This window comes from Mixophyes fleayi, chromosome 8, assembly GCF_038048845.1.
Source record: "Mixophyes fleayi isolate aMixFle1 chromosome 8, aMixFle1.hap1, whole genome shotgun sequence".
In the NCBI taxonomy this organism is placed as follows: Eukaryota; Metazoa; Chordata; class Amphibia; order Anura; family Limnodynastidae; genus Mixophyes; species Mixophyes fleayi.
Genome location: NC_134409.1, coordinates 75,426,413 through 75,453,120, shown reverse-complemented (window position 1 = coordinate 75,453,120; position 26,708 = coordinate 75,426,413). Strand labels below are relative to the sequence as shown.

The following is a 26,708-nucleotide window of genomic DNA, read 5'->3' as shown; positions in this document are numbered from 1 at the left end:
AATGTCTTAGCTATGTCAGAGGAGGTAACGCATAGTTTCCCAATTTCTGATTTAATGTGTGGTATATACAGCTGGGCTCTCTGAGTTCGCAGGGCTCGGGCCAAAAGTTTCCCCGGCTTATCACCCCACTGATAAAACTTGTTTCGGCATTTACGATAGTCCAGCTGTATCTTACCCAACATCAACCTATTGAGGGTCTTTCTCACTTCCGCTAGCTCAGCGAGAGTTTCTGACTCTCTAGAGACTTTGTGTCTCATTTCAAGAGATTTAATTTTTTCCAGGAGTAGGTCTCGGTATGCTATCTTTTGTTTTTTCATGAATGTGCCTAGCTGGATCATCTTACCTCGAATAACACATTTATGGGCCTCCCATAGTGAGATTTTTGATATGTCAGGAATGTCGTTATGGAGTATATAGTCATCCAGTTCTATCTCGATTTGGGATTTACTATAATTTTCCTGGATCAGGAGCTTGTTCAACCTCCACGTAAATGGCCTATGGCCAGATTGGGGTAATGAATGTATTTTTTTTTAATTAAATTGTACAGTATGGTTAATTGGTTAACAATGGGTTGCCTCGTCATAGTCAAGTTGAACATTTCACTAGAGTGGTTCTGTTTTTCTGCAAAGAATATCAGATGCATAGGTTTTTATCCCTCCCAAAAAAAGGATGGAGTAAAGAGAAAGAAAAAGGCAGAAGACAGAAGGCGAAACCACTCAGGAGATGCCAGTAAAGGCAAAGAAGAAGTAAGAAAGGGAGGGGGTTGGGGATCAGGGGGGGGGGGCTACCTAATTGTGAATATGGTTAGGATGGGGCATTATCAGCTGTGGAGATGGGAGTTGAGCTCCTCAGCGGCACTAGTTTCCCCGCATCCTGAATTGCAAACCAGAGATAGTTTCGTTTAGCAATCAAAAGGCAGGATTACCACGGACCTCATCTCCCAATATATCTGTAGAGACTGCTATGACCTGGGTCCAGAAGGGTCGAAGCACTGCACAGTCCCAACATACATGAAGGGGGGTGCCTGGGGCCTCCTGATATAAACAAAGGGAGGCATTTATCTGACAAGATGCAGAGAAAGCATACAAGCAGAGAAAAAAAATTGGCGCAGTTATGCACCTAGATTGAGGATAAACCAGGTAAAGACTTATGTGTAGTTTAAAGTTTGGTTAATTTACATGGTTTGAAAGGTTCCTCCTCACAGCAATGTTTGGAACCTCCCGGTATATTCTTGCAAATTGGACTGGGCATCTGTACCTGAAGTCCTGAAGTCAGAATATGTTTAATTTGGAGAAATCTCCAGATTTCTGAGTTCAGCAGTTTTCATTTGGTCTGAATTACTGTGAATGGAGACACACCAGTGGAGTTTGGGCCCAGGTCTTGAATGGACCGAATTGCTGGCCAGGTGGAAACAGTGGATTGTCAAAAACGGGAAGCAAAGGGGATATAAGTGAGGAAATGTGAGTGAGTAATAGGAGTCTAGACTACCTTGAAATGGTGGGGCCAATAGTGGGATGTTTAATGGTAGGTAATTTGCTCAGCCATGGAGTAATCCTGGGCAGAGAGGGCAGAGTTGCACCCTCAAAGTTGATCCACTGCTTCCCACCATTAGAGATTGTCCATTCCACAATCCTCCCCAGAATGACTGCATTGTGGTATGAAGGAAAATGTTGTAGATTCCCCAGTTGTCTGCGGCGGTACAGGACATTATGTTTGAAACTGGGTCCCCCCCCACACAAAGTCTCTCAACAGTCTCTGTAGCTCAAGGAACCATTTATGGGGCATGTGGATTGGGAGCATCTGTAGAAGATAGAGGACGCGTGGAAGGACATTCATCTTAATTATGTTGACCCAACCTATCCAAGAGAAGGCCTTTCCCCTCCACTCTCTCAGATCTACTCGGAGCCATGTCATTAGAGGGCCAAAATTGAGGTCAAATAGAAGGGACAGGTTGCTAGGGATCAACACACCTAAACACTTAATATGATGGTGGTGCCATTGGAAAGGAAACGCTTGTTGGAAACCCTCAGCTACATGAGTAGGTAGAGAGATGTTGAGGGTCACCGATTTCGACTTAAGCTAGACAGGGAACCAAAATGCTGAAATTCCTTGACCGACTTTGGAATTGATATAATCGGATTAGTGACCACGGCTAGAAGGTCGTTCGCAAACAGAGCTAATTTATACTCTACCCCTCCTATCTGTAATACTGCCAGAGCTTCCATACAGAGCACACAAATTAGCAGGGAGAGTGGGCAGCCCTGCCTAGTGCTATTAAAAGTCAACACCGGCTCCGAGAGCCTCACAATTTTAATACAGGCTGTGGGGGAGCGGTAGAGAGTCAAAATCCTGTGAAGCGCTGGTGGACCTAGACCCATGTGCGAAAGCATGCACCGTATAAATGACCAATCAATATGGTCAAATGCTTTTTCCGCATCTGTGGATAAAAGCAAGGCTGGGGTGTTAGAGGACAGTGTCGAATGAACCAAGTCGATGACCTTAGTTGTGTTGTGCCTAGCCTCACAGCCAGGGACAAAACCAACCAGATCAGCATGAATCAAACCCGTGAGTAGAGTTTTCAGTCGGTTGGCAATGAGTTTTGCTTAAAGTTTAATATCAACATTGAGTATGGAAATCGGACAGTAACTTGGGCAACTTGGGCACTGGGATGGGTCCTTGACCTCTTAGGGTATCACTATGATGTGAGCTTCTAGGGATTGTGTGGAGAATGGGACGTCCTCTGAGACCGCATTGGAGGCTAGCACCAGCATGGGATAAGATTATGTTTGAAAGGCTTGTAATAAGAGATTAAAAATCCAGCGGGGCTGGGGCCTTTACATGAGGGGGTGAATTTGTTTACTTCCGCTAATTTACCATGTGTAAAGGTTGCTCCAATAGGAAGATGTCTGAGAGAGTGAAGAACTGCAAAGAAAGATTTTGCTCTTTGGGACTTTGCTAGAGCCGTGATTATTGCCCCACTGAATGTATCGATTACTGCATTTACAGTAATCTAATTTTATTCTGTCGTATAGGAGATTATTTAGGGCTAGTAGTCTGTCTTCACTCGGATGATGTCCTCGGATTGCCAGCTATCTGCCAGCTATCTGTTGACAGAGGGTTTAGTCTCGCAAAGTAGTCCTGCCATTCCGGGAGTTGAATATTTTGGATGTCCAGGGGCTTGCTGCCGGCGGCTGCACATTATGTGCAGGTCCATTCAGCAGTGACAGGCAGGGCCAGCGTGCTGCCCGGCCGCTCTGAGGCCGGCAGCCTCAGATGTAAAAAAGGGGGCGGGGCCTAAATCCCCCCCTACATTGCCCCGGGTAGCAGTATTCTCTAGATCCGCCCCTGCGTTAGGGCTGATGTGTCTTGCATTCTGATAATCCTTTTCATCCGAGTCCTCTCTGCAAATAGAAGTGCCGAACAAACCGCGGCCATGACTAGGTCCGGTCTACGCATGCGCATGCGGCAGGTGAGATAGAACTGTCCTTTCTTAGCTTCGATCTGGAGCAGATACGGGCAGCAGAATGATGTAGCTTATCCAATGCATTTTGCTAGTAGCTTCCTCAGGGATAATCAAACGGGTGTGGATGATGAGGAGTATTTAATGGTGCCCACAGGGTAAGCCCTTTCAATGATTGGTTGAACAGATGGTAGCCCCTGATTGTTCCCGACCGTGGCTGGTTGTTTACACAGCTGATACCGCTAGTGGTAAATAGTGGATGAATTCATCCATTCATAAAAGTGATGAATAGCATAGGAAATAGAGATGAGCGGGCTCGGATATCTGAAATCCGAGCCCACCCGAACGTTGCCGATCCGAGCCGGATCCGAGACAGATCCAGGTATTCCCGCCAATTGCAAAACTGAAACCGAGGCTCTGAGTCATAATCCCGCTGTCGGATCTCGCGATACTCGGATCCTATAAATTCCCCGCTAGTCGCCGCCATCTTCACTCGGGCATTGATCAGGGTAGAGGGAGGTTGTGTTAGGTGGTCCTCTGTCCTGCTATATCTCGTGCTGTGCTATGCTGTGCTGTGCTGTTCAGTTCTGTGCTGTGCTGTGCTGTGCTGTTCAGTTCTGTGCTGTGCTGTGCTGTGTTCTGCTCAGTCCAGTGGTGCTGTGTCCTGTGCTCTGTCCTTCTGAGTTCAGTGGTGCTGCTGGGTCCTGTACTGTGTCCTGTTCAGTCCAGTGGTGCTGTGTCCTGTGCTCTGTCCTTCTAAGGGCATTGTTATTTCCCCATTTTTCCCAAGTTAAAAATTTTTTTAAAAAAAGCTATAAAAAACAAAAACAAAAAAAGTAATTATAAAAAAAATAAATTAAAAAAAAATATCCAAAAAGCAATCCTGCAGTATAAGTCCAGTGGTACTGCTATATTACAAAGTTCACTGATTCAGCAGTATAATTCCAGTGGTACTGATATATTACAAAGTTCACTGATTCAGCAGTATAAGTCCAGTGGTACTGCTATATTACAAAGTTCACTGATTCAGCAGTATAAGTCCAGTGGTACTGATATATTACAAAGTTCACTGATTCAGCAGTATAAGTCCAGTGGTACTGCTATATTACAAAGTTCACTGATTCAGCAGTATAAGTTCAGTGGTACTGCTATATTACAAAGTTCACTGATTCAGCAGTATAAGTCCAGTGGTACTGCTATATTACAAAGTTCACTGATTCAGCAGTATAATTCCAGTGGTACTGATATATTACAAAGTTCACTGATTCAGCAGTATAAGTCCAGTGGTACTGCTATATTACAAAGTTCACTGATTCAGCAGTATAAGTCCAGTGGTACTGCTATATTACAAAGTTCACTGATTCAGCAGTATAAGTCCAGTGGTACTGATATATTACAAAGTTCACTGATTCAGCAGTATAAGTCCAGTGGTACTGCTATATTACAAAGTTCACTGATTCAGCAGTATAAGTCCAGTGGTACTGCTATATTACAAAGTTCACTGATTCAGCAGTATAAGTCTAGTGGTACTGATTTATCACAAAGTTCACTGATTCAGCAGTATAAGTCCAGTGGTACTCTCCTGTGCAGCATATAATTTTTAAAGGCTTTGCTGAGTGTGTGTGGCTTAGGGGTACGCTCTCTTGTGCTACATATAATGGAAAACAAAAATTTGGAGAATAAAGTAGGGAAAGATCAAGACCCACTTCCTCCTAATGCTGAAGCTGCTGCCACTAGTCATGACATAGACGATGAAATGCCATCAATGTCGTCTGGCAAGCCCGATGCCCAATCTCCTAGTACAGGGCATGTAAAATCCAAAAAGCCCAAGTTCTCAAAAAGTAGCAAAAAGAGAAACTTAAAATCATTTGAGGAGAAACGTAAAGTTGGCAATATGCCATTTACGACTTGTAGTGGCAAGGAACGGCTTAGGCTCTGGCCCGTGTTCATGACTAGTGGTCCAGCTTCACCCAAGGATCTAAGCCCTCCTCCTCCCCCCCTACAAAAAATTTAAGAGAGTTATGCTGTCAGCAACAACAACAAAACAGCAAAGAACTCTGCCTTCTAAACAGATGACATCACAAATCCCCAAGGCGAGTCCAAGGGTGTTGGTGGTTGTGAAGCCTGACCTTCCCATCACTGTACGGAAGGGGTGACTCCATCCAGCATTTGCAGCACGCCCTCTGCATATGCTGGAAAGATCACCCACAGTCCAGTTACAGATTTGGCTAATGAAGGTGTGAATGTTGTACACCGGGAGGAGGATATTGATGTAGCTGGCGCTGAAGAGGATGTTGATGATTATGATGCAGACAGATACCAAATTGCCTTTCTCAATTTCTATTTATATTCTAGATTATATAACGGCTGAATAGTTTTCTATTTTACTCCTAGTGGAGAGGGGATCTGATGCAGACAGATACCAAACAGCCTTTGTCCATTTCTTTGTATATTTGAATTTATAGTTCTACAGTCTATGCAGGCTGCTTTTTTTATATTCAACTACAAGTGTAGGACGGGGGGGGGGGCATAGATAGCCACCAAAGTAACGTGGTCCATTTAATTTCACTTTCTAGCTCCACAGTCTGTGCAGCCTGCTTTTTTTATCTTCAAAGTATTTACAAGCCTTGCAATCTAAATTAACAAGAGGTAGTGACGTGCTAGAATTCCACCCTCTATATGCTGCAGAGGATGGAGGAGCATCAAAAGGCCATTCAAGCCTACACAGCCACCTACGACATAGGAAAAGGAGTGGGGATGCGCCTGAGTCAAGCGCACTGGAAAATGATTTCCGTGTTGTGCAAGGTTCTGCGATTCCACCAAGCATGTAGCTCTTGTGGATGAAGCCCTTCGTACGCTTTGCCAGGATCCGAGGGTGGTCAGTCTTTTAAAGTCAGAGGAATACATTCTGCCCACCGTTCTCGATCCTCGGTTTAAAGCGTATGTTGTGTCTCTGTTTCCGGTGGACACAAGTCTACAGTGGTGCAAAGACCTGCTGGTCAGGAGATTGTCCTCTGAAGAGGACCGTGACATGCCACCAGCTCCACCTTCATTTTCATCACTGTTTGTGCAGTTCCAAAAAAGAGGAACTGCCATTTCTATTGCTACCTTCTTTCTTTCTGTATTTCCTGTGTCCTGTGGTCTGTTCTGCTAAGGGCATTGTTATTTCCAAGTTATCCAAAAGTTAAAAAAAAATATATATATTTTTATAAAAAAAATTATAAAAAATTAATTTTAAAAAAATAAATAAAAAAATTTCCAAAAATAATTGGAAAAGAATATTACAAAATTTTAAAAAATCTAGCTTGTACTGCTATTTAAAAGTCTAACTACGATCATTCACTGTTGCTGTACCCAAAAATAATAGGTACTGCTATTAAAGTACAGTCCAGTGGTACTCTCCTGTGCCGCAGATAATTTGTAGAAGCTTTGCCGAGTGTGTGTAGTTATGTATCACAGGTTTTAAGAAGAGGCACAACACTGACAACCTGTTAGAGTGTAACAGATTCTGGATACTATATTACTAATCTTGATTAGCACTGGCTTACCTGAGGTGCGGAGTCTAACGATCTCCCCGGTGTTCACCAAGAACCGCCGCAAGGTGGGGTGGGCTTCGCTGCCAGGAGTCGCAGGTCGCGGTCCCCAGGTTCGCCTCAAGATGTAGTACAGCGGAGTGAAGCGGTGGTAGCGGAGTCAACAAGCCGGTCCGGTACACAGGAATGGAGTCAGGCAGAATCAGAAGGCAACTCGGAGTCAACAAGCCAGGTACGGTACACGGGTCACAAGAATAGGAGAATGGTCAGCAAGCCGGGTCGGTACACAGGGATAGGAGAGCCAGGGAAGTCAAACAGGCAGAGATCAGCACACAGGAGACACTGGAAACAGGAAGACACTGCAATCCACGAAGAGCAGAAGCCAGGAACAGGTAAGTGTTGCTCTGACACTCAGCGAGTGTCAGAGTGAGGTTTTTATACTGAAGGGGATTCAAAATCCCCGCCTCTAGGGTTGTGGTCATGTGACCGCCTCCGGGTGCGGTCACATGGTCCTGAATGCGGAAGTGCGGCTAGACGGAGCGGCGGGGATCAGGTAAGTCCGTGACAGTACCCCCTGCCATAAAGGTGGACTCCGAACACCTAATAGGATTTCAAAGGAAATTTTTTATGGAAGGATTTAAGTAGACGGGGAGCATGTAGGTCAATGGCTCTTACCCATGAGCGCTCCTCAGGGCCGTAACCCTTCCAATCCACCAAGAACTGTATGGCACCTTGAACTTTACGAGAATCTAGGATAGTTTTAATCTCGTATTCAACTTGATCCCGATCCACAGCAGGAGGAGGAGTTCTGGATAAGGTGGAGAATCTGTTGGTTACCATCGGTTTTAACAAGGAGACATGGAAGACATTGGGTATGCGTAAAGAGGGAGGCAGACTCAATCTAAAGGCTACGGGATTAATAATCTCAGATATAGCAAATGGGCCAATAAACTTGGGAGCAAATTTTTTACTGGGAACCTTTAAACGAATGTTCTGGGTGGAAAGCCATACCCTGTCACCAACTGCAAAACTTGGAGTCATTCTACTCCTTTTATCGTAGAATTTTTTGGAACGAGTAGTTGCTTGTTTTAAGTTTGTCTTGGTTTGTTCCCAAATATCAGAGAAGTTACGAACCAGAGAGTCCACTGCTGGAACTTCAGAAGATGAGACTTGAGAGAAGGTGGGTAGTCTAGGATGGCAGCCATACAGAACAAAAAAGGGGGAGTTAGAGATGGCCTCATGAAAATGGTTGTTATGGGCGAACTCGGCCCAAGGGAGAAGGTCCACCCAGTTGTCTTGGTTACTAGAGATAAATATTCTTAGAAACTTCTCTAATTCTTGGTTGGTTCTCTCAGTAGCCCCATTGGACTGGGGATGATATGCGGAAGAAAAGTCAAGCTTAATCCCGGATTTATTGCAAAAAGACCGCCAAAATTTTGATATGAATTGTGATCCCCTATCGGAGACAATATGTTGAGGACAGCCATGGAGGAGAAATATTTCTTTAATAAAAATATCGGCTAAGGAGGAGGAAGAAGGAAGGCCTTTGAGAGCAATAAAGTGGGCTGTTTTAGAGAAGCGATACGTGACCACAAGCACTACAGTACAGGATTTGGAAGGGGGAAGGTCCGTGATAAAATCCATGGAGATCTGTGACCAAGGGTAATCAGGAATGGGTAATGGGAGCAAGCATCCATAAGGCTTCTTCCTAGAGGTCTTGTGTTGAGCACATTTGGAACAAGCAGCAACAAATCTCTTCACATCCTCCAGCAAGGAAGGCCACCAGTAGCTTCGGGACAATAAGTCCCAGGTCTTGCGAATGCCGGCATGCCCAGAGAAGAGTGAGTGATGAGCCCAGTGAAGGAGCCGGGTGCGTAGATGTGGCAAGATGAATGTTTTGCCTGGAGGACAACCCTTTTTTAGGTGTGTAGCTGCCAATACTTGACATGGATTTACAATGAATTTCTTATCTTCCGAGGATTCCATGTCAGCTGGATCAAAAGAGCGAGATAAGGCGTCTGCCTTCGTATTCTTAGATCCCGAGTGAAAAGTGATGTTGAAATCAAAGCGTGAGAAGAATAAGGACCACCTTGCTTGTCGAGGGTTTAGACATCGAGCAGTGCGTAAGTAAAGCAAATTCTTATGGTCGGTATATATGGTGATAGGGAATTGCGCTCCTTCTAGTAAATGTCTCCATTCGGAGAGAGCCAATTTGATGGCCAGGAGCTCTTTGTCGCCAATCCCATAATTCCTCTCAGCAGGTAAAAAGCGACGGGAAAAGAATCCGCAGGGATGAAGTTTTCCAGAAGGACCTCGCTGTGATAGTACGGCTCCTGTGCCAACAGAAGAGACATCTACCTCCAGGACAAAGGGACGAGAACAATCTGGCTGTTGAAGAATGGGTGCAGATGAAAAGAGAGACTTTAATAATATAAAGGCTTGTATAGCCTCAGAGGACCAAATACCAGCATCAGCAGATTTGCGGGTCAATGCTGTGATGGGAGCCACGAGAGAGGAGTACCCCTTGATAAATTGACGATAATAGTTGGAGAATCCTAGGAAGCGTCGAGTGGCCTTAAGGCCCGAAGGTTGGGGCCAGTCAAGTATGGCTTTCAATTTTGTGGGATCCATCTGTAGACCGGTGCCCGAAATAATATATCCCAGGAAGGGAATTTGTCTCTGCTTGAAGGTGCATTTCTCCAATTTGCAAAATAACTGATTTTTTCGGATACGAGAGAGGACCTCCAATACATGAGTACGATGTGATGCTAGATCTTGAGAAAAGATGAGAATGTCGTCCAAGTAGATGACTACAGATTGGTACAAGAGGTCTTGAAACAGCTCATTCATAAAGCTCTGAAATATGGCTGGGGCATTGCATAGCCCGAAAGGCATGACCAGATATTCAAAGTGACTGTCTCGGGTGTTAAACGCCGTCTTCCATTCATCCCCCTCCTTAATGCGTATAAGGTTATACGCTCCTCTGAGGTCAAGTTTAGAAAAGATGGTGGCACCCTTAATCCGGTCAAATAATTCAGAAATCAGTGGCAGTGGATACCGATTTTTAACGGTAATGGCATTCAGGCCTCTGTAATCAATGCAAGGGCGGAGGCCCCCATCTTTCTTTTTTACGAAGAAGAAGCAAGCCCCAGCTGAGGAGGCAGACTTGCGGATGAAGCCCCTGTTTAGATTTTCTTGGATGTACTCCTCCATAGCCTTAGACTCCGGGAGGGAAAGGGGGTAAACACGGCCCCTGGGAATGGGTTTACCAGGTATCAGATCAATGCCACAGTCCCAGATTCTGTGAGGGGGAAGTCTAGTGGCCTCTTGTTGACAAAAAACATCAGAGAAGGTTTGGTATGGCTCAGGCAGGAGAGTCACAGGAAATTCTTGGGTACGTCTGGGACTATTCGGGGGAACCACTCTCTGTAGGCAGCGAGAGCAGCAGGACTGTCCCCAGGACAATATGTGACCAGATTTCCAGTCCAAGGTGGGAGAGTGGACACGAAGCCAAGGAAGTCCTAGGATGACTGGGTTGGTAGATCTCTGTATTACTAGAAAAGAAATCTTCTCCCGATGAAGTGCTCCTATCTGAAGTAGAAGAGGAATAGTGCGTACCAAGATGGACCCCTCAGGGATTCTTCCCCCATCAATGGCCATCAAAGAGATGGGTTGTTCCAAGGCTTGTGTGGGAATAGCGAATTGTTTAACTACTGTGGCAGAAATGAAATTTCCTGCAGCTCCGGAATCTATAAGAGCCGACTGCGGGTCTTTTGTCCTAACTGAAGGGAAATGGGAATAGACAGGCAATCATTACTATTGGGAACTGACTGACACTGAGAAAAGAGGCCCAACGATACAGCTCCAGAACTCGTTAGGCCCTGTCGTTTCCCGAGCGTTTGGGACAAGAACTCAGAAGATGGCCACTCTCTCCACAATATAAACACAACTTGTTCCGAAATCTCCTCTCCCTCTCTTCGGCGGATAGGCGGGTCCTCCCAGGTTGCATGGGCTCTTCAGGGGGAAGAACAGGGGTTTGGAAGTTGGGGGCCAAGCGAATCATACTACGCCGCAACTGTTCCTTCTCGGAATTAAGTTCCTTGAAACGCAAATCAAATTTGACACAGAGGGAGATAATGTCGTCCAAAGACGTAGGGAGTTCCTGGGATACCAATTCGTCTTTGATTCGGTCTGAAAGGCCCTGCCAGAATGTAGCTACTAGGGCCTCATCGTTCCAGCGAAGTTCAGAGGCCATGGTTCTGAAGTGGACCGCATACTGCCCCACAGACTGGTTTCCCTGGCGGAGACGTAGTAAGCCGGAAACGGCATTGGACACCCTTCCTGGCTCATCAAATATTTTCTTGAAGGTGGACAAGAAGAGGTTGAAGTTATGTAGAATGGGGTCGTCCCTCTCCCATAAGGGGGAAGCCCATGCTAAAGCTTGACCGGACAATAACGAAATCACATAGGCCACTTTCGTTTTTCCGGAGGGGAAGTTCCCAAGTAGAAGCTCGAATTGTATGGAGCATTGATTTAAAAATCCTCTGCAATTTTTAGGGTCTCCATCGAACTTGGGTGGGTTAGGTAACCGTAGCTGCGAAGAAGAAGCTGCTGCTGCGGCCTGAGGTACAGGGGCCACTGCCGGCCCAGGTGATCCACCAGCCACTAGGGTGTTCTGGACAACATCCAACCGAGTGGATAGACTATTGAGGAATTTTAAAAGTTGCTCTTGGTTAGCTTCTTGCTTATCCATCCTTCCTACTAAATGCTCCAACAGATCTTTAGCTGTGGTATCCATGGTCAGAGCAAACTGTAACAGATTCTGGATACAATATTACTAATCTTGATTAGCACTGGCTTACCTGAGGTGCGGAGTCTAACGATCTCCCCGGTGTTCACCAAGAACCGCCGCAAGGCGGGGTGGGCTTCGCTGCCAGGAGTCGCAGGTCGCGGTCCCCAGGTTCGCCTCAAGATGTAGTACAGCGGAGTGAAGCGGTGGTAGCGGAGTCAACAAGCCGGTCCGGTACACAGGAATGGAGTCAGGCAGAATCAGAAGGCAACTCGGAGTCAACAAGCCAGGTTCGGTACACGGGTCACAAGAATAGGAGAATGGTCAGCAAGCCGGGTCGGTACACAGGGATAGGAGAGCCAGGGAAGTCAAACAGGCAGAGATCAGCACACAGGAGACACTGGAAACGGGAAGACACTGCAATCCACGAAGAGCAGGAGCCAGGAACAGGTAAGTGTTGCTCTGACACTCAGCGAGTGTCAGAGTGAGGTTTTTATACTGAAGGGGATTCAAAATCCCCGCCTCTAGGGTTGTGGTCATGTGACCGCCTCCGGGTGTGGTCACATGGTCCTGAATGCGGAAGTGCGGCTGGACGGAGCGGCGGGGATCAGGTAAGTCCGTGACATAGAGAAACTGAGGGAAATAATCTCACTGTGGCTCACCCCACTTAGACTCTCCTGGGGATTCAAATAACTGCCATTTCTATTACTACCTTCTTTCTTTCTCTATTTAAAAGAAATTAAATAACGCAGTCCAGATACTTTTTTGGTGGAATACAGACCAGTTGAGGGTTTTTTTATTATATTGTGGGGACCACTCCACTACGCGTTTCCAGATACTTTTTTGGTGGAATTCAGACCAGTTGAGGTTTTTTTTATTATATTGTGGCCCCGGTATCAAATTGGGTACCGGGGCCACTCCACTATGCAGTCCAGATACTTGTTTGGTGGAATTCAGACCAGTTGAGGGGTTTTTATTATATTGTGGGGACCACTCCACTACGCAGTCCAGATACTTTTTTGGTGGAATTCAGACTAGTTGAGGGTTTTTTTTATTATATTGTGGGGACCACTCCACTACGCAGTCCAGATACTTTTTTGGTGGAATACAGACCAGTTGAGGGTTTTTTTATTATATTGTGGGGACCACTCCACTACGCGTTTCCAGATACTTTTTTGGTGGAATTCACACCAGTTGAGGGTTTTTTTATTATATTGTGGCCCCGGTATCAAATTAGGTACCGGGGCCACTCCACTACGCAGTCTAGATTCTTGTTTGGTGGAATTCAGACCAGTTGAGGGTTTTTTATTATATTGTGGGGACCACTCCACTACGCAGTCCAGATACTTTTTTGGTGGAATTCAGACCAGTTGAGGTTTTTTTTATTATATTGTGGGGACCACTCCACTACGCAGTCCAGATACTTGTTTGGTGGAATTCAGACCAGTTGAGGGTTTTTTTATTATATTGTGGGGACCACTCCACTACGCAGTCCAGATACTTTTTTGGTGGAATTCAGACCAGTTGAGGGTTTTTTTATTATATTGTGGCCCCGGTATCAAATTGGGTACCGGGGCCACTCCACTACGCAGTCCAGATACTTGTTTGGTGGAATTCAGACTAGTTGAGGGTTTTTTTATTATATTGTGGGGACCACTCCACTACGCAGTCCAGATACTTTTTTGGTGGAATTCAGACCAGTTGAGGTTTTTTTTATTATATTGTGGGGACCACTCCACTACGCAGTCCAGATACTTGTTTGGTGGAATTCAGACCAGTTGAGGGTTTTTTTATTATATTGTGGGGACCACTCCACTACGCAGTCCAGATACTTTTTTGGTGGAATTCAGACCAGTTGAGGGTTTTTTTATTATATTGTGGCCCCGGTATCAAATTGGGTACCGGGGCCACTCCACTACGCAGTCCAGATACTTGTTTGGTGGAATTCAGACCAGTTGAGGTTTTTTTTATTATATTGTGGGGACCACTCCACTACGCAGTCCAGATACTTGTTTGGTGGAATTCAGACCAGTTGAGGGTTTTTTATTATATTGTGGGGACCACTCCACTACGCAGTCCAAATACTTTTTTGGTGGAATTCAGACCAGTTGAGGTTTTCTTTATTATATTGTGGGGACCACTCCACTACGCAGTCCAGATACTTTTTTTGTGGAATTCAGACCAGTTGAGGTTTTTTTTATTATATTGTGGGGACCACTCCACTACGCGTTTCCAGATACTTTTTTGGTGGAATTCAGACCAGTTGAGGGTTTTTTTTATTATATTGTGGCCCCGGTATCAAATTGGGTACCGGGGCCACTCCACTACGCAGTCCAGATACTTGTTTGGTGGAATTCAGACCAGTTGAGGTTTTTTTTTATTATATTGTGGGGACCACTCCACTGCGCATTCCAGATACTCTTTTGGTGGAATTCAGACCAGTTGAGGGGTTTTTTATTATATTGTGGGGACCACTCCACTACGCAGTCCAGATACTTTTTTGGTGGAATTCAGACCAGTTGAGGGTTTTTTATTATATTGTGGGGACCACTCCACTACGCAGTCCAGATACTTTTTTGGTGGAATTCAGACCAGTTGAGGGTTTTTTATTATATTGTGGGGACCACTCCACTACGCAGTCCAGATACTTTTTTGGTGGAATTCAGACCAGTTGAGGGTTTTTTTATTATATTGTGGGGACCACTCCACTACGCGTTTCCAGATACTTTTTTGGTGGAATTCAGACCAGTTGAGGGTTTTTTTATTATATTGTGGCCCCGGTATCAAATTGGGTACCGGGGCCACTCCACTACGCAGTCAAGATACTTGTTTGGTGGAATTCAGACCAGTTGAGGGTTTTTTTATTATATTGTGGGGACCACTCCACTGCGCATTCCAGATACTCTTTTGGTGGAATTCAGACCAGTTGAGGGGTTTTTTATTATATTGTGGGGACCACTCCACTACGCGTTTCCAGATACTTTTTTGGTGGAATTCACACCAGTTGAGGGTTTTTTTATTATATTGTGGCCCCGGTATCAAATTAGGTACCGGGGCCACTCCACTACGCAGTCTAGATTCTTGTTTGGTGGAATTCAGACCAGTTGAGGGTTTTTTATTATATTGTGGGGACCACTCCACTACGCAGTCCAGATACTTTTTTGGTGGAATTCAGACCAGTTGAGGTTTTTTTTATTATATTGTGGGGACCACTCCACTACGCAGTCCAGATACTTGTTTGGTGGAATTCAGACCAGTTGAGGGTTTTTTTATTATATTGTGGGGACCACTCCACTACGCAGTCCAGATACTTTTTTGGTGGAATTCAGACCAGTTGAGGGTTTTTTTATTATATTGTGGCCCCGGTATCAAATTGGGTACCGGGGCCACTCCACTACGCAGTCCAGATACTTGTTTGGTGGAATTCAGACTAGTTGAGGGTTTTTTTATTATATTGTGGGGACCACTCCACTACGCAGTCCAGATACTTTTTTGGTGGAATTCAGACCAGTTGAGGTTTTTTTTATTATATTGTGGGGACCACTCCACTACGCAGTCCAGATACTTGTTTGGTGGAATTCAGACCAGTTGAGGGTTTTTTTATTATATTGTGGGGACCACTCCACTACGCAGTCCAGATACTTTTTTGGTGGAATTCAGACCAGTTGAGGGTTTTTTTATTATATTGTGGCCCCGGTATCAAATTGGGTACCGGGGCCACTCCACTACGCAGTCCAGATACTTGTTTGGTGGAATTCAGACCAGTTGAGGTTTTTTTTATTATATTGTGGGGACCACTCCACTACGCAGTCCAGATACTTGTTTGGTGGAATTCAGACCAGTTGAGGGTTTTTTATTATATTGTGGGGACCACTCCACTACGCAGTCCAAATACTTTTTTGGTGGAATTCAGACCAGTTGAGGTTTTCTTTATTATATTGTGGGGACCACTCCACTACGCAGTCCAGATACTTTTTTTGTGGAATTCAGACCAGTTGAGGTTTTTTTTATTATATTGTGGGGACCACTCCACTACGCGTTTCCAGATACTTTTTTGGTGGAATTCAGACCAGTTGAGGGTTTTTTTTATTATATTGTGGCCCCGGTATCAAATTGGGTACCGGGGCCACTCCACTACGCAGTCCAGATACTTGTTTGGTGGAATTCAGACCAGTTGAGGTTTTTTTTTATTATATTGTGGGGACCACTCCACTGCGCATTCCAGATACTCTTTTGGTGGAATTCAGACCAGTTGAGGGGTTTTTTATTATATTGTGGGGACCACTCCACTACGCAGTCCAGATACTTTTTTGGTGGAATTCAGACCAGTTGAGGGTTTTTTATTATATTGTGGGGACCACTCCACTACGCAGTCCAGATACTTTTTTGGTGGAATTCAGACCAGTTGAGGGTTTTTTATTATATTGTGGGGACCACTCCACTACGCAGTCCAGATACTTTTTTGGTGGAATTCAGACCAGTTGAGGGTTTTTTTATTATATTGTGGGGACCACTCCACTACGCGTTTCCAGATACTTTTTTGGTGGAATTCAGACCAGTTGAGGGTTTTTTTATTATATTGTGGCCCCGGTATCAAATTGGGTACCGGGGCCACTCCACTACGCAGTCAAGATACTTGTTTGGTGGAATTCAGACCAGTTGAGGGTTTTTTTATTATATTGTGGGGACCACTCCACTGCGCATTCCAGATACTCTTTTGGTGGAATTCAGACCAGTTGAGGGGTTTTTTATTATATTGTGGGGACCACTCCACTACGCAGTCCAGATACTTTTTTGGTGGAATTCAGACCAGTTGAGGGTTTTTTATTATATTGTGGGGACCACTCCACTACGCAGTCCAGATACTTTTTTGGTGGAATTCAGACCAGTTGAGGGTTTTTTTATTATATTGTGGGGACCACTCCACTACATAGTCCAGATACTTTTTTGGTGGAATTCAGACCAGTTGAGGGTTTTTTTATTATATTGTGGGGACCACTCCACTACGCAGTCCAGATACTTTTTTGGTGGAATTCAGACCAGTTGAGGGTTTTTTTATTATATTGTGGCCCCGGTATCAAGTTGGGTACCGGGGCCACTCCACTATGCAGTCCAGATACTTGTTTGGTGGAATTCAGACCAGTTGAGGGTTTTTTATTATATTGTGGGGACCACTCCACTACGCAGTCCAGATACTTTTTTGGTGGAATTCAGACCAGTTGAGGGTTTTTTATTATATTGTGGGGACCACTCCACTACGCAGTCCAGATAGTTTTTTGGTGGAATTCAGACCAGTTGAGGGTTTTTTTATTATATTGTGGCCCCGGTATCAAATTGGGTACCGGGGCCACTCCACTACGCAGTCCAGATACTTGTTTGGTGGAATTCAGACCAGTTGAGGTTTTTTTTATTATATTGTGGGGACCACTCCACTACGCAGTCCAGATACTTGTTTGGTGGAATTCAGACCAGTTGAGGGTTTTTTTATTATATTGTGGGGACCACTCCACTACGCAGTCCAGATACTTTTTTGGTGGAATTCAGACCAGTTGAGGGTTTTTTATTATATTGTGGCCCCGGTATCAAATTGGGTACCGGGGCCACTCCACTACGCAGTCCAGATACTTGTTTGGTGGAATTCAGACCAGTTGAGGTTTTTTTTATTATATTGTGGGGACCACTCCACTACGCAGTCCAGATACTTTTTTGGTGGAATTCAGACCAGTTGAGGGTTTTTTTATTATATTGTGGCCCCGGTATCAAATTGGGTACCGGGGCCACTCCACTACGCAGTCCAGATACTTGTTTGGTGGAATTCAGACCAGTTGAGGGTTTTTTTATTATATTGTGGGGACCACTCCACTACGCAGTCCAGATACTTGTTTGGTGGAATTCAGACCAGTTGAGGGTTTTTTTATTATATTGTGGGGACCACTCCACTACGCAGTCCAGATACTTTTTGGTGGAATTCAGACCAGTTGAGGGTTTTTTTATTATATCGTGGGGACCACTCCACTACGCAGTCCAGATACTTTTTTGGTGGAATTGAGACCAGTTGATGGTGATATATTGTGGCCCCGGTACCAAATTGTGTACCGGGACCACTGCACTATGCAGTCCAGAAAGCTACCTCGGTGAAACTTTTTGGACTAAAAACAATATTGTGAGGTGTTCAGTGTTCAGAATAGACTGGTAATTAGTGGAAATGATTGCTAATGAATGTTATTGAGGTTAATAATAGGGTAGGAGTGAAAATAAACAAAAAAAACTTGATTTTAACACTTTTTATGTTTTTTTCAAAATAAATCCGAATCCAAAACCTTAAATCCGAACCAAAACCTTTCGTCAGGTGTTTTGCGAAACAAATCCGAACCCAAAACCTCAAGCAAATCCGAATCCAAAACACAAAACACGAGACACCAAAAGTGGCCGGTGCACATCCCTAATAGGAAACAGCAATTAATGAGATTGTCAGATAGAATGCATTTTAGAAAAGTCAAACAGAATAACACTGTAAACAACTCGTTATAAAGGTGAACGTTGTCCTCACAGTTAATTGCAATGAAGATATTAGATAGCCCCTAATAAATAACTGATCCATAAACTAAAGAAAAAATAAATGAAAGGCAATTGAGCAGGGATTCCAATAATAACTATATCCAAATTAAGTGGGTTCTTGAATGCCGATACCTTTATCGTAAAGGTCTTTCAAATAAGGGACATCTCTAAACAAAGGTATGATGGTTCAAATAACCTTGGCAATAAATAATACAAATGATAAATAAATCAGTATTGCAGATGTGATAAATGAAATTATTCAGAACTAATGGAGAGATCACAAAAAATGACTCAACTCAAAATCAATATTCAAACCCTTTGGGGCCAGAGTTTTCAGGTTGAATATAAACTGAGACTCCTCTTGCGAGATCAATTTGTTGTAGTCCCCACCCCTCCATGATTTGTCCACTTTCTTTATACCCATAAATTGGAGTAAGGAGGGATCCTGTGCATGATGGGTACAGAAATGTTCTGAGACACTATGTTTATCAAACCCTTTCTTTATATTTCTTTGATGCTCTGATATCCTTACATGGAGTTGTCTAATTGTTCTTCCAATATACTTTAGACCGCATGGACACTGTAGTAAATATATGACCCATGTGGTATCACAAGTCCTTTTGCTGTCCACAGTATGTTCCTCCCCAGTGGTGTGGGATATGTAGGTGGTGATGGGTTTGGTACTGTGAATAAGGCCTATTTTACATGCATGGCACCTGTTACAATGGTAAAACCTTTTTTCTTTTTCGCCCAACCAAGTACTTGTGGGGGCAGTGGTTTTGCGCGGAATGGTACTGTTGACCAATTGTTTCTTGAGGTTATTAGCTCTGGTGTATATAAATTTGGGTCTGTCTGGAAGGAGAACTTTGAGCTTCTCATCTCCTAATAAAATTTTCCAGTGCTTTCTGAAAATTCGCTCTACTTTTGAAGAGTCTCGCCTGAATCTAGATATGAAGGGGACCAAAACCAGTTCGCTTTTCTTGGCTTTCTTATCTAAGAGGACTTCCCTATTAGTGTTCTTAATAGCAAGGAAAGCATCTTCTACGATTTTCTGATCATAGTCCCTTTCTAGAAAGTGGTCCCTGAGGGTATTGGCTTGTATTTCATATTGATCTATCTTAGAACAATTTTGCCGTAATCTTGTGAATTGACCTTTTGGTATATTTTGAATCCAATTCTTGTGATGGTTACTCGTTGAAGGAATATAGGAATTGAAATGTACTTCTTTGAAAAGGTTTTGGTTCCAATCCTATCATCCTCTATATAGATCTCCAGATCTAGGAATGGAACCATTTGATTACTCACTTGATTATTAATTAGTCCTCTATGTACGAATCAATCCTTCCGTCACCAATAACTTTCTCAGATGGAATATGATTGATTCGTACATAGAGGACTAATTTATTGGGCTTGAGAGCCCTGGAATGCTCTTGTTTATTTACTGCCATGCTATATATGCTTTATGTTTACTATATTTTATTGTGCACATGCTGATTTATCTATTATTTATACAGATCCGTTTCCTATACCTATTACAGGTTGCCACTTATGTTACAAAGGTATATAAATGTTTTTATATGTTGACCTATAAGCAATAAAACTTTTAAGGTCTTATTTCACATAACTCTCTACTATAAATGTGCGCCTAGGGGACTTCCGCCATTCTTCGCATTGTTTGTTCTAAGGGCTGGAACTTCCCTTATTATTTCTAGTCCCCTCTGGCAGCCTCTATCCTATCTACATTGAGGGAGTGCGGATCCCCATTTTTTCCTTTTCTTTCTTTTCTTTTTGTATGTATTGGTTATACTTTGTTATAATTTGCTCTTAAATCTCTTTCTAATCGCATCGGACAATTTATATTGGTGACAATAGTTATTTATCTATTTTTATATATCATTTTTTACTTTATTTTACTTTATTTATACTAGCTTCTTTTCTGTATTTTCTAATTGTTGTTCGATTTATATTATTCTTCTCTGCACTGAGTGCTGTTCCTTTAAAAGTGGCTGCCAATCCCCAAGGAACTTAACTGTCTTTTTAAGGACTATTTGTCTTAATGTCTTAAGGGTAGTATGGTGACATAGTGGTTAGCATTGCTGCCTCACAGTGCTAGGGTCTGGAGTTTATAGCTGGCCTGGCCGGTATCTAGGTGTAGTTTTTCATGTTCTCCCCTTGTTTGCATCGATTTTCACTAAGTGCTCTTGTTACCTTCCACACGAAAAAATAATGTTTTTTTATTTTTTTGTCTTCTGACATAATGGACCCTGCACTGCGTAATATGATTGACTCTATATAAATAAGCAATACGAAATAAGCAAAATAGCTGAACATTTATAGAGTGCCATTAGAAGAGGTGCAGTATCCAGGCATATATTCTGGTATTACTTCCCACTCAACTCTACAGTTCCATTAACAATTTACACCTAGCACAGTATGTATTACTTCACAGGTTTTTGAATCATCAAGCTTTGTTGGAAAGATGTAGTTTTTGAGATTACATATGAAATACCAAATGTTTGTGTAATGCTTTTTGCCTATCAAATAGCAGCAGCATATGAATAAGAACTACAACTATCAACAGTATTGCATAGCAGAGAGTTCTGCGGAGATGCCATTAAGACAGGTACAACCAGGTAAAAGATTGGTTAAGTTGTGTTATAGTTAGAAATGCTCACTGACCCCCATGTTTTGGTTTTGGATCTGGATTAGCTTTGTGTTTTGGTTTTGGTTTTGGCAAAACCAAACTCGTGTGTTTTGGTTTTGGTTTTGTATTTTTATAGAAAAATTGCTAAAATATGCTAAAATCACATAATTTTGCTCTTTTTTTGATCCAACATTATTATAATCTTCCCTAACACTAATTTCAAGTAATTTGTAGTCAATTGTGACCACCTCACAGGTCACATTATTATTTTCATACACTTTAGGACAAATACTGCAGCGACCTGGCTGGATGGTAAGCGACAGAGCAATGACTCAAACACATGGCAGTTCCTACCATATCTAGGACACATTGGCACACAGCAGAGAAGAAAAGCCTGCAAGGACAAGTATTTGTATTTCAGCAATGACAATTAGCAATGGAGCTCTTCTCTTTAGGTGTATATAACACCATACACTTTTTTGTGCAAATTTAGAAGAAAAGCCTGCAAGGACTAGTAGTTGTATTTCTGCAATGAGAATTACCAATGGAGCTCTCCTTTCTGTGTGTTACCTATAAAACACTGTAGAATTGGACTGCAGAATTACATCAACCCTGTAAGCACTATTATTTGTATTTTTCTGCAATGACATTTAACACTGGAGCTATGGAGCTCTCCTGAATGTCCCTGATTACTTTCTTTAACACTGCTACCCCCTTCTCTTTCAATTCTATCTATTTGTCTGCCCAAATGCTCTACACTCTATGCTACCCCTTCTGTGTCCCTCTCTGAAATGGCGCTAGATCGCCATGGAGGGCGGTATTTATAGATTCCAAAACTCACAAGATCCAACGACGTCACAATGACGTTTTGCCTCACGTTTTGGAATCCGAATAGGCTCAAGAGTACCGAGCCGACTCGGCTCTGTACTCGGAACCCCGAAGTTCGGATGAGTTCGGTTTCAAGGAAAACGAGCCCGCCCATCTCTAGTTATAGTGAACTCTTATCAAACAAATGCCAATGTAAAAAAGTGCACCCACAAAAGAGCAGTTGCACTGTTGTTATCTACATAAACTGTTTAGTCAGAAAGAGGTGCATTGTTAGAGATTTGCTTGTGTGAGATTTTGCAGTTTATTAACTAATTATATCATAGTGACCTATTAGCAACAGCTAAAGCATAAGATTATATTAGATGGAGCTGTAGTAGAGCCAACCAGTAGGCTGAGTGAGGCTGCTAAGATAATGATTAGATACTAGAAAGGTTGTTTGACACAAATTCACATCTGCAGCATGATAGAGGTACATACAGCTACACATCTTCTCCAGCATACAGTCCAATCCTGCTGGAGAAGAGAAGTATGTATCCAGGCATGACATAATCATACAATAAATATGTCCAGCAACTAATATCATCCATGCCACTAGGAGGAATAACAAAGCTGCTAAGTTGCAAGACTACATTGAAGCTTTAGAGAATGTATATGGGTTACCAAAAATGTGTGGAGGATTTGATGCATAACTAGAGTGACATACATACAAGAACAAAGGCGAAAATATGTCTGATTGCTCTAGCTCAAGCTGACCAGAGCCAAAAGAAGCAGTTACTAAAGGGGGCATTATCTTTGGGCCCAAAATTCAGGTGTTCTTGCCTGGGAAGAGTGGTAATGCTCTTTACATTGCTTCTAAAAGGAAGTGTGACAGGAGGAGTCAATTAAAAAAGGGAACCCTCTATAAACAGTGGCCAGAGTGTAATCTTCTGGCAATATCAGTGTATTAAGAGAACTGGTCAAGGAAAAGGGGGAGCTGCTTGCATGCCTTCAAAAACAGCTGACTCCTCTGCATGCAACACCAGTAGAGTCCAGTGAACCCCCAATGAGTACATTCCAAGATATAGGATATCTTGGGAGAAAGAAATATCCCTAGAGAGATGGGAAAAGGGATAAGAGGGTGATGAGAATAAATAAATGATCTCCATCATGAGGTCTCCATGAGTCTCATGAGCAGGTAAACAGGGAAATAGAAGAGGGGCCAGTGAAAGATTGCCCTGGCCCCTCCCAAAACTGAAGAAAAAAAGTCATGTTGAATAGAACCTTTATTTGTCAAGAGATGTAAGTGACTTTCAGCATGTTTAATGGGGCCAACCCCTAGAGAAGTAGCATTACCAGCAATGTGAGGTCCTTTTGGACAGTAGATCAATTATCTTTGAGAAGCAATTTTGCAAGACATCTCTCCAAAGTCCAACTACATCCTTTATCCAGCCTAGTAGTGTGGCGCCTTAGCTACAAGAGTTAATCTTACCTTAGGACTCTTTTTCTCTCTGCCCTTAGTCACTGTAATGTGCCCAAAAATGACACCATGAGGTGTCCTGTCATAGTGGGTACTAATGCTAGTTTTTCCTAAACCCTTGCATAGTGGTGTTATCTGCCTTGCTGCTTTCCATAAGGAAATGCCAGGAGGTAAAGAGTTCAAAACCAAGAGTTCCAGGTTCTATGACATTCCTTCAGATGAGAAGAGATTAAAAACATGACAGAGTCCCTAGATATTCCCTAGAAGTGTGGAAAATAAGGAAAACTAAAAGAGTGCAACATCACATTCATATTAAAAAAATAAAAGGAGAAAAAGTCCATATTACTAGGACAAAATGCATCAGAGGCATTAACACCGATCATCATCATTTATTTATATAGCGCCACTAACTCATTCACATCAGTCCCTGCCCCATTGGAGCTTACAGTCTAACTCCCTAATATAGACACACAATCACACACAGACACAGACAGACAGACTAGGGTCAATTTTGATAGCAGCCAATTAACCTACCAGTATGTTTTTAGAGTGTGGGAGGAAACTCACACAAACACAGGAAAAACATACAAACTCCACACAGGTAAGGCCATGGTCGGGAACCGAACTCATGACCCCAGTGCTGTGAGGCAGAAGTGCTAACCACTAAGCCATTGTGCTGCCCACAACAAATTTTATCTATCCACATAAGAAGAATGGATACAAATATACCTAACAGGACAAAATAACTGAACATTGCTTACCAGCTAATTGTGAGCGGAACATCAGAAAAATGTAAGGAGGAATCAGTGTGAGCTGTGGACACAGAGAACTCACTATAATTAACATGTTGTCGGAAACCGCTGCACGCACCAGGAGGCTGTAGAAATTTTGAACCTGAACCGACAAGACTGGTAGGCAACCCTTCCAGAGATGGATGGATCACCCCTCCTGGGAATTCCATAAATCAAGCCATCAAAGACCAGCAAAATAAGGTAACCACCAACTACTATACACAAATTAATTTACCTACTTCATAACGGGCAGTATACCATGTAAACATCACTTAAAAACCACAACAGCTGATGATCATATGCATTTACAGAGTCCAGCATCGGACATCGCAGACAGAAAATCATTTGATAAATCCAATGCCGCTAGACAAGATACAGAAAATTGGTATTGTATTTTAAAATTAATATTGTATCAGTCAATTGAACGAATTACCAAATACAAAACCCCGCTATAGAGAGTAGAACAAAGTTCACATTCAGTTCACTACCATGCATCAAATATATTGGTCGATCAATTGATCTAAGAATCTGAAAACTAAGACAAATTCTCTACTAGAAACATAGAATTTGATGGCAGATAAGAACAGCTTGGCCCACCTAGTCTGCCCATTTTTTTATATTAACATATGGTAACCTCAAACCCTAACCCTACTTCAGAGGCAGAGACTTTGTCATTCATGTTTTAGATAAATACAAGCCCTTCAGGCTTCAGTCCAACACTGGCATGCACTGGTAACAAATGTATCATTATGTAAACACTACTCCACTTCATAAAAAAATGCAGTTCATCTAAGTCTTCATTGTAATACAATTCTTATAAAATCAGAATGGAAGAGAGAAATACTGTAGGCAAGAATATTTTAGAAAATCTTGTTAAATTATTCTGAATCAGATCATATAGCATATTCTAACCCCTCTGGCTAATGGCATATACAATACATACTTGTCTACCAAGAAAAGAAAATTATTTTAGGGTATGAAACATTGAAAAACCTCAAACAATATTCCGGCTCTAGCTATAATGATATTTAAAATAGGGCTAGTAAAGAAGCAGCTCTAATTTAGGGTTTTAGCAGATGCCTAAAAAAGCAATAACTCACAAACAAGTACAGTAATCAGTCAACATATAACATGAACAAACTTTCATACAATTAGCATTTATTTATACTAGTACATAAAAAGCTACACAATAAAATATATTATGAAAAAAAAACCATGGAGGTTCAAAAACAATTGTATTCAATCAGTGCAAATTAACCATCTTATGGGGGAATTCAATTCCCCCCAGAATAACACCGCGCTAAGTGTATTACCGTTAATACGATAATTTTAACACAGGGAGCCGCAAGCAAAAAGCCAGTGTTGAAATTACCGTATTAACGGTAATTATGCGCACTATTATCGTAATATTGGTAATATTGCACAGACCACGTTACTTTTTACAGTAATGTGACCAAATAAATTCCCCCCGTACACTGATGCAGTAACAATGTATGGCAAATTTTTACTCACAAATCTAAAGTGCCGACCGGCCACAAAAGATTAACCAGAAATAGATCTTCACTTTATAAAGTATCCCATATTAGAGTGTCTTCTACGAGTGTTTAATACATCTTATACAAAATTCTCCATCTTATAATACAACAGAACTTGCTGCCTCCTTATAATCCAGAATGGGGTCCAAAGTTTTCTACTTGAGCATATCGTGTGATCCAGAATACAAAATCAAAAACCTTCATACAAGGCACTGTCTGGAAATATCAGTAGTAGTGTGTGTATGTCTTTATGTAGATGTACAGTATGTATATTAATGTGCTGTAGTGTGTGTGTGTGTGTGTGTGTGTGTGTGTGTGTGTGTGTGTGTATATGGAATATTAATTAAGACTTGTGGAGGGAAAGTTAATTTGATGAGAGTACAGACAAAATTACTGAAAGATTAATTAGCTTTGACTGTTGAGTATGAAGAGAATTGGTGTCTATGAATTTACTTTATATAACCTCAGCAAAGCAAGCAACACCGTAGTTCCCACTGAAAATAAAAAGCACAAACATGCACAGTAATAACATTCCCTGTGAATAATAGACTATATCCATATGTTTTACTGAACATGTATAGAAAAATAATACTAACCTATATTTAGAATAATAGTTCCCTTTAACGTCAATATTCAAGAAAAAACAGGTTCAGTTTATAACCTAGTAGTTTATTGTGTTGTATTGTTAATTTTTTTTTTATTTGTTAATTGTTTTAGAATCTGCAGCATTTTCTTATTATTAAATAATAAATGATAAATTACTGCATGTAAACATGTGCTTACCATGGCGGTCTTGCAGCTGTTATTGGTCCTAGTAAAACTGTATACTCTGGAGAATACAGGTCACTGTTGCAACTGCTTGAGTTACATTTCCTGCACTAGCACAGTTGTGAAACACCCAACTATCTTTTAAAACATGTTGCATTAGAATGTAGGAAATGTGGTGATGACATTTCTCTAACCCAAACATTTCTTTCACTGCAAACTACAATAAATTAATTTTGAGTACCAGTTCTTTCAGGATTGGTACCCAGTGGCACTTGTTAACGCTAGTAAAACTGTGAGTGAAAATAAATGTCAAATGTAAACATATTCAGCATGCATTTGTTACTAG

General features: G+C 42.3%; 1 protein-coding gene across 9 annotated transcripts in view; it reads right to left on the bottom strand.

Moving 5' to 3' along the window:
• The window catches only part of SELL (selectin L), a 470,693-nt gene extending 444,229 nt beyond the window's left edge, over positions 1-26,464 (bottom strand). For all 9 annotated transcript variants that reach the window (XM_075182749.1, XM_075182751.1, XM_075182754.1 and 6 more), the window contains exon 1: positions 26,378-26,464. In XM_075182749.1, the coding sequence (XP_075038850.1) occupies positions 26,378-26,380 (3 nt within the window). In that variant the 5' untranslated portion in view covers positions 26,381-26,464. The remainder of the gene's footprint in view (positions 1-26,377) is intronic.
• Between the last annotated feature and the right edge of the window lie 244 nt (positions 26,465-26,708).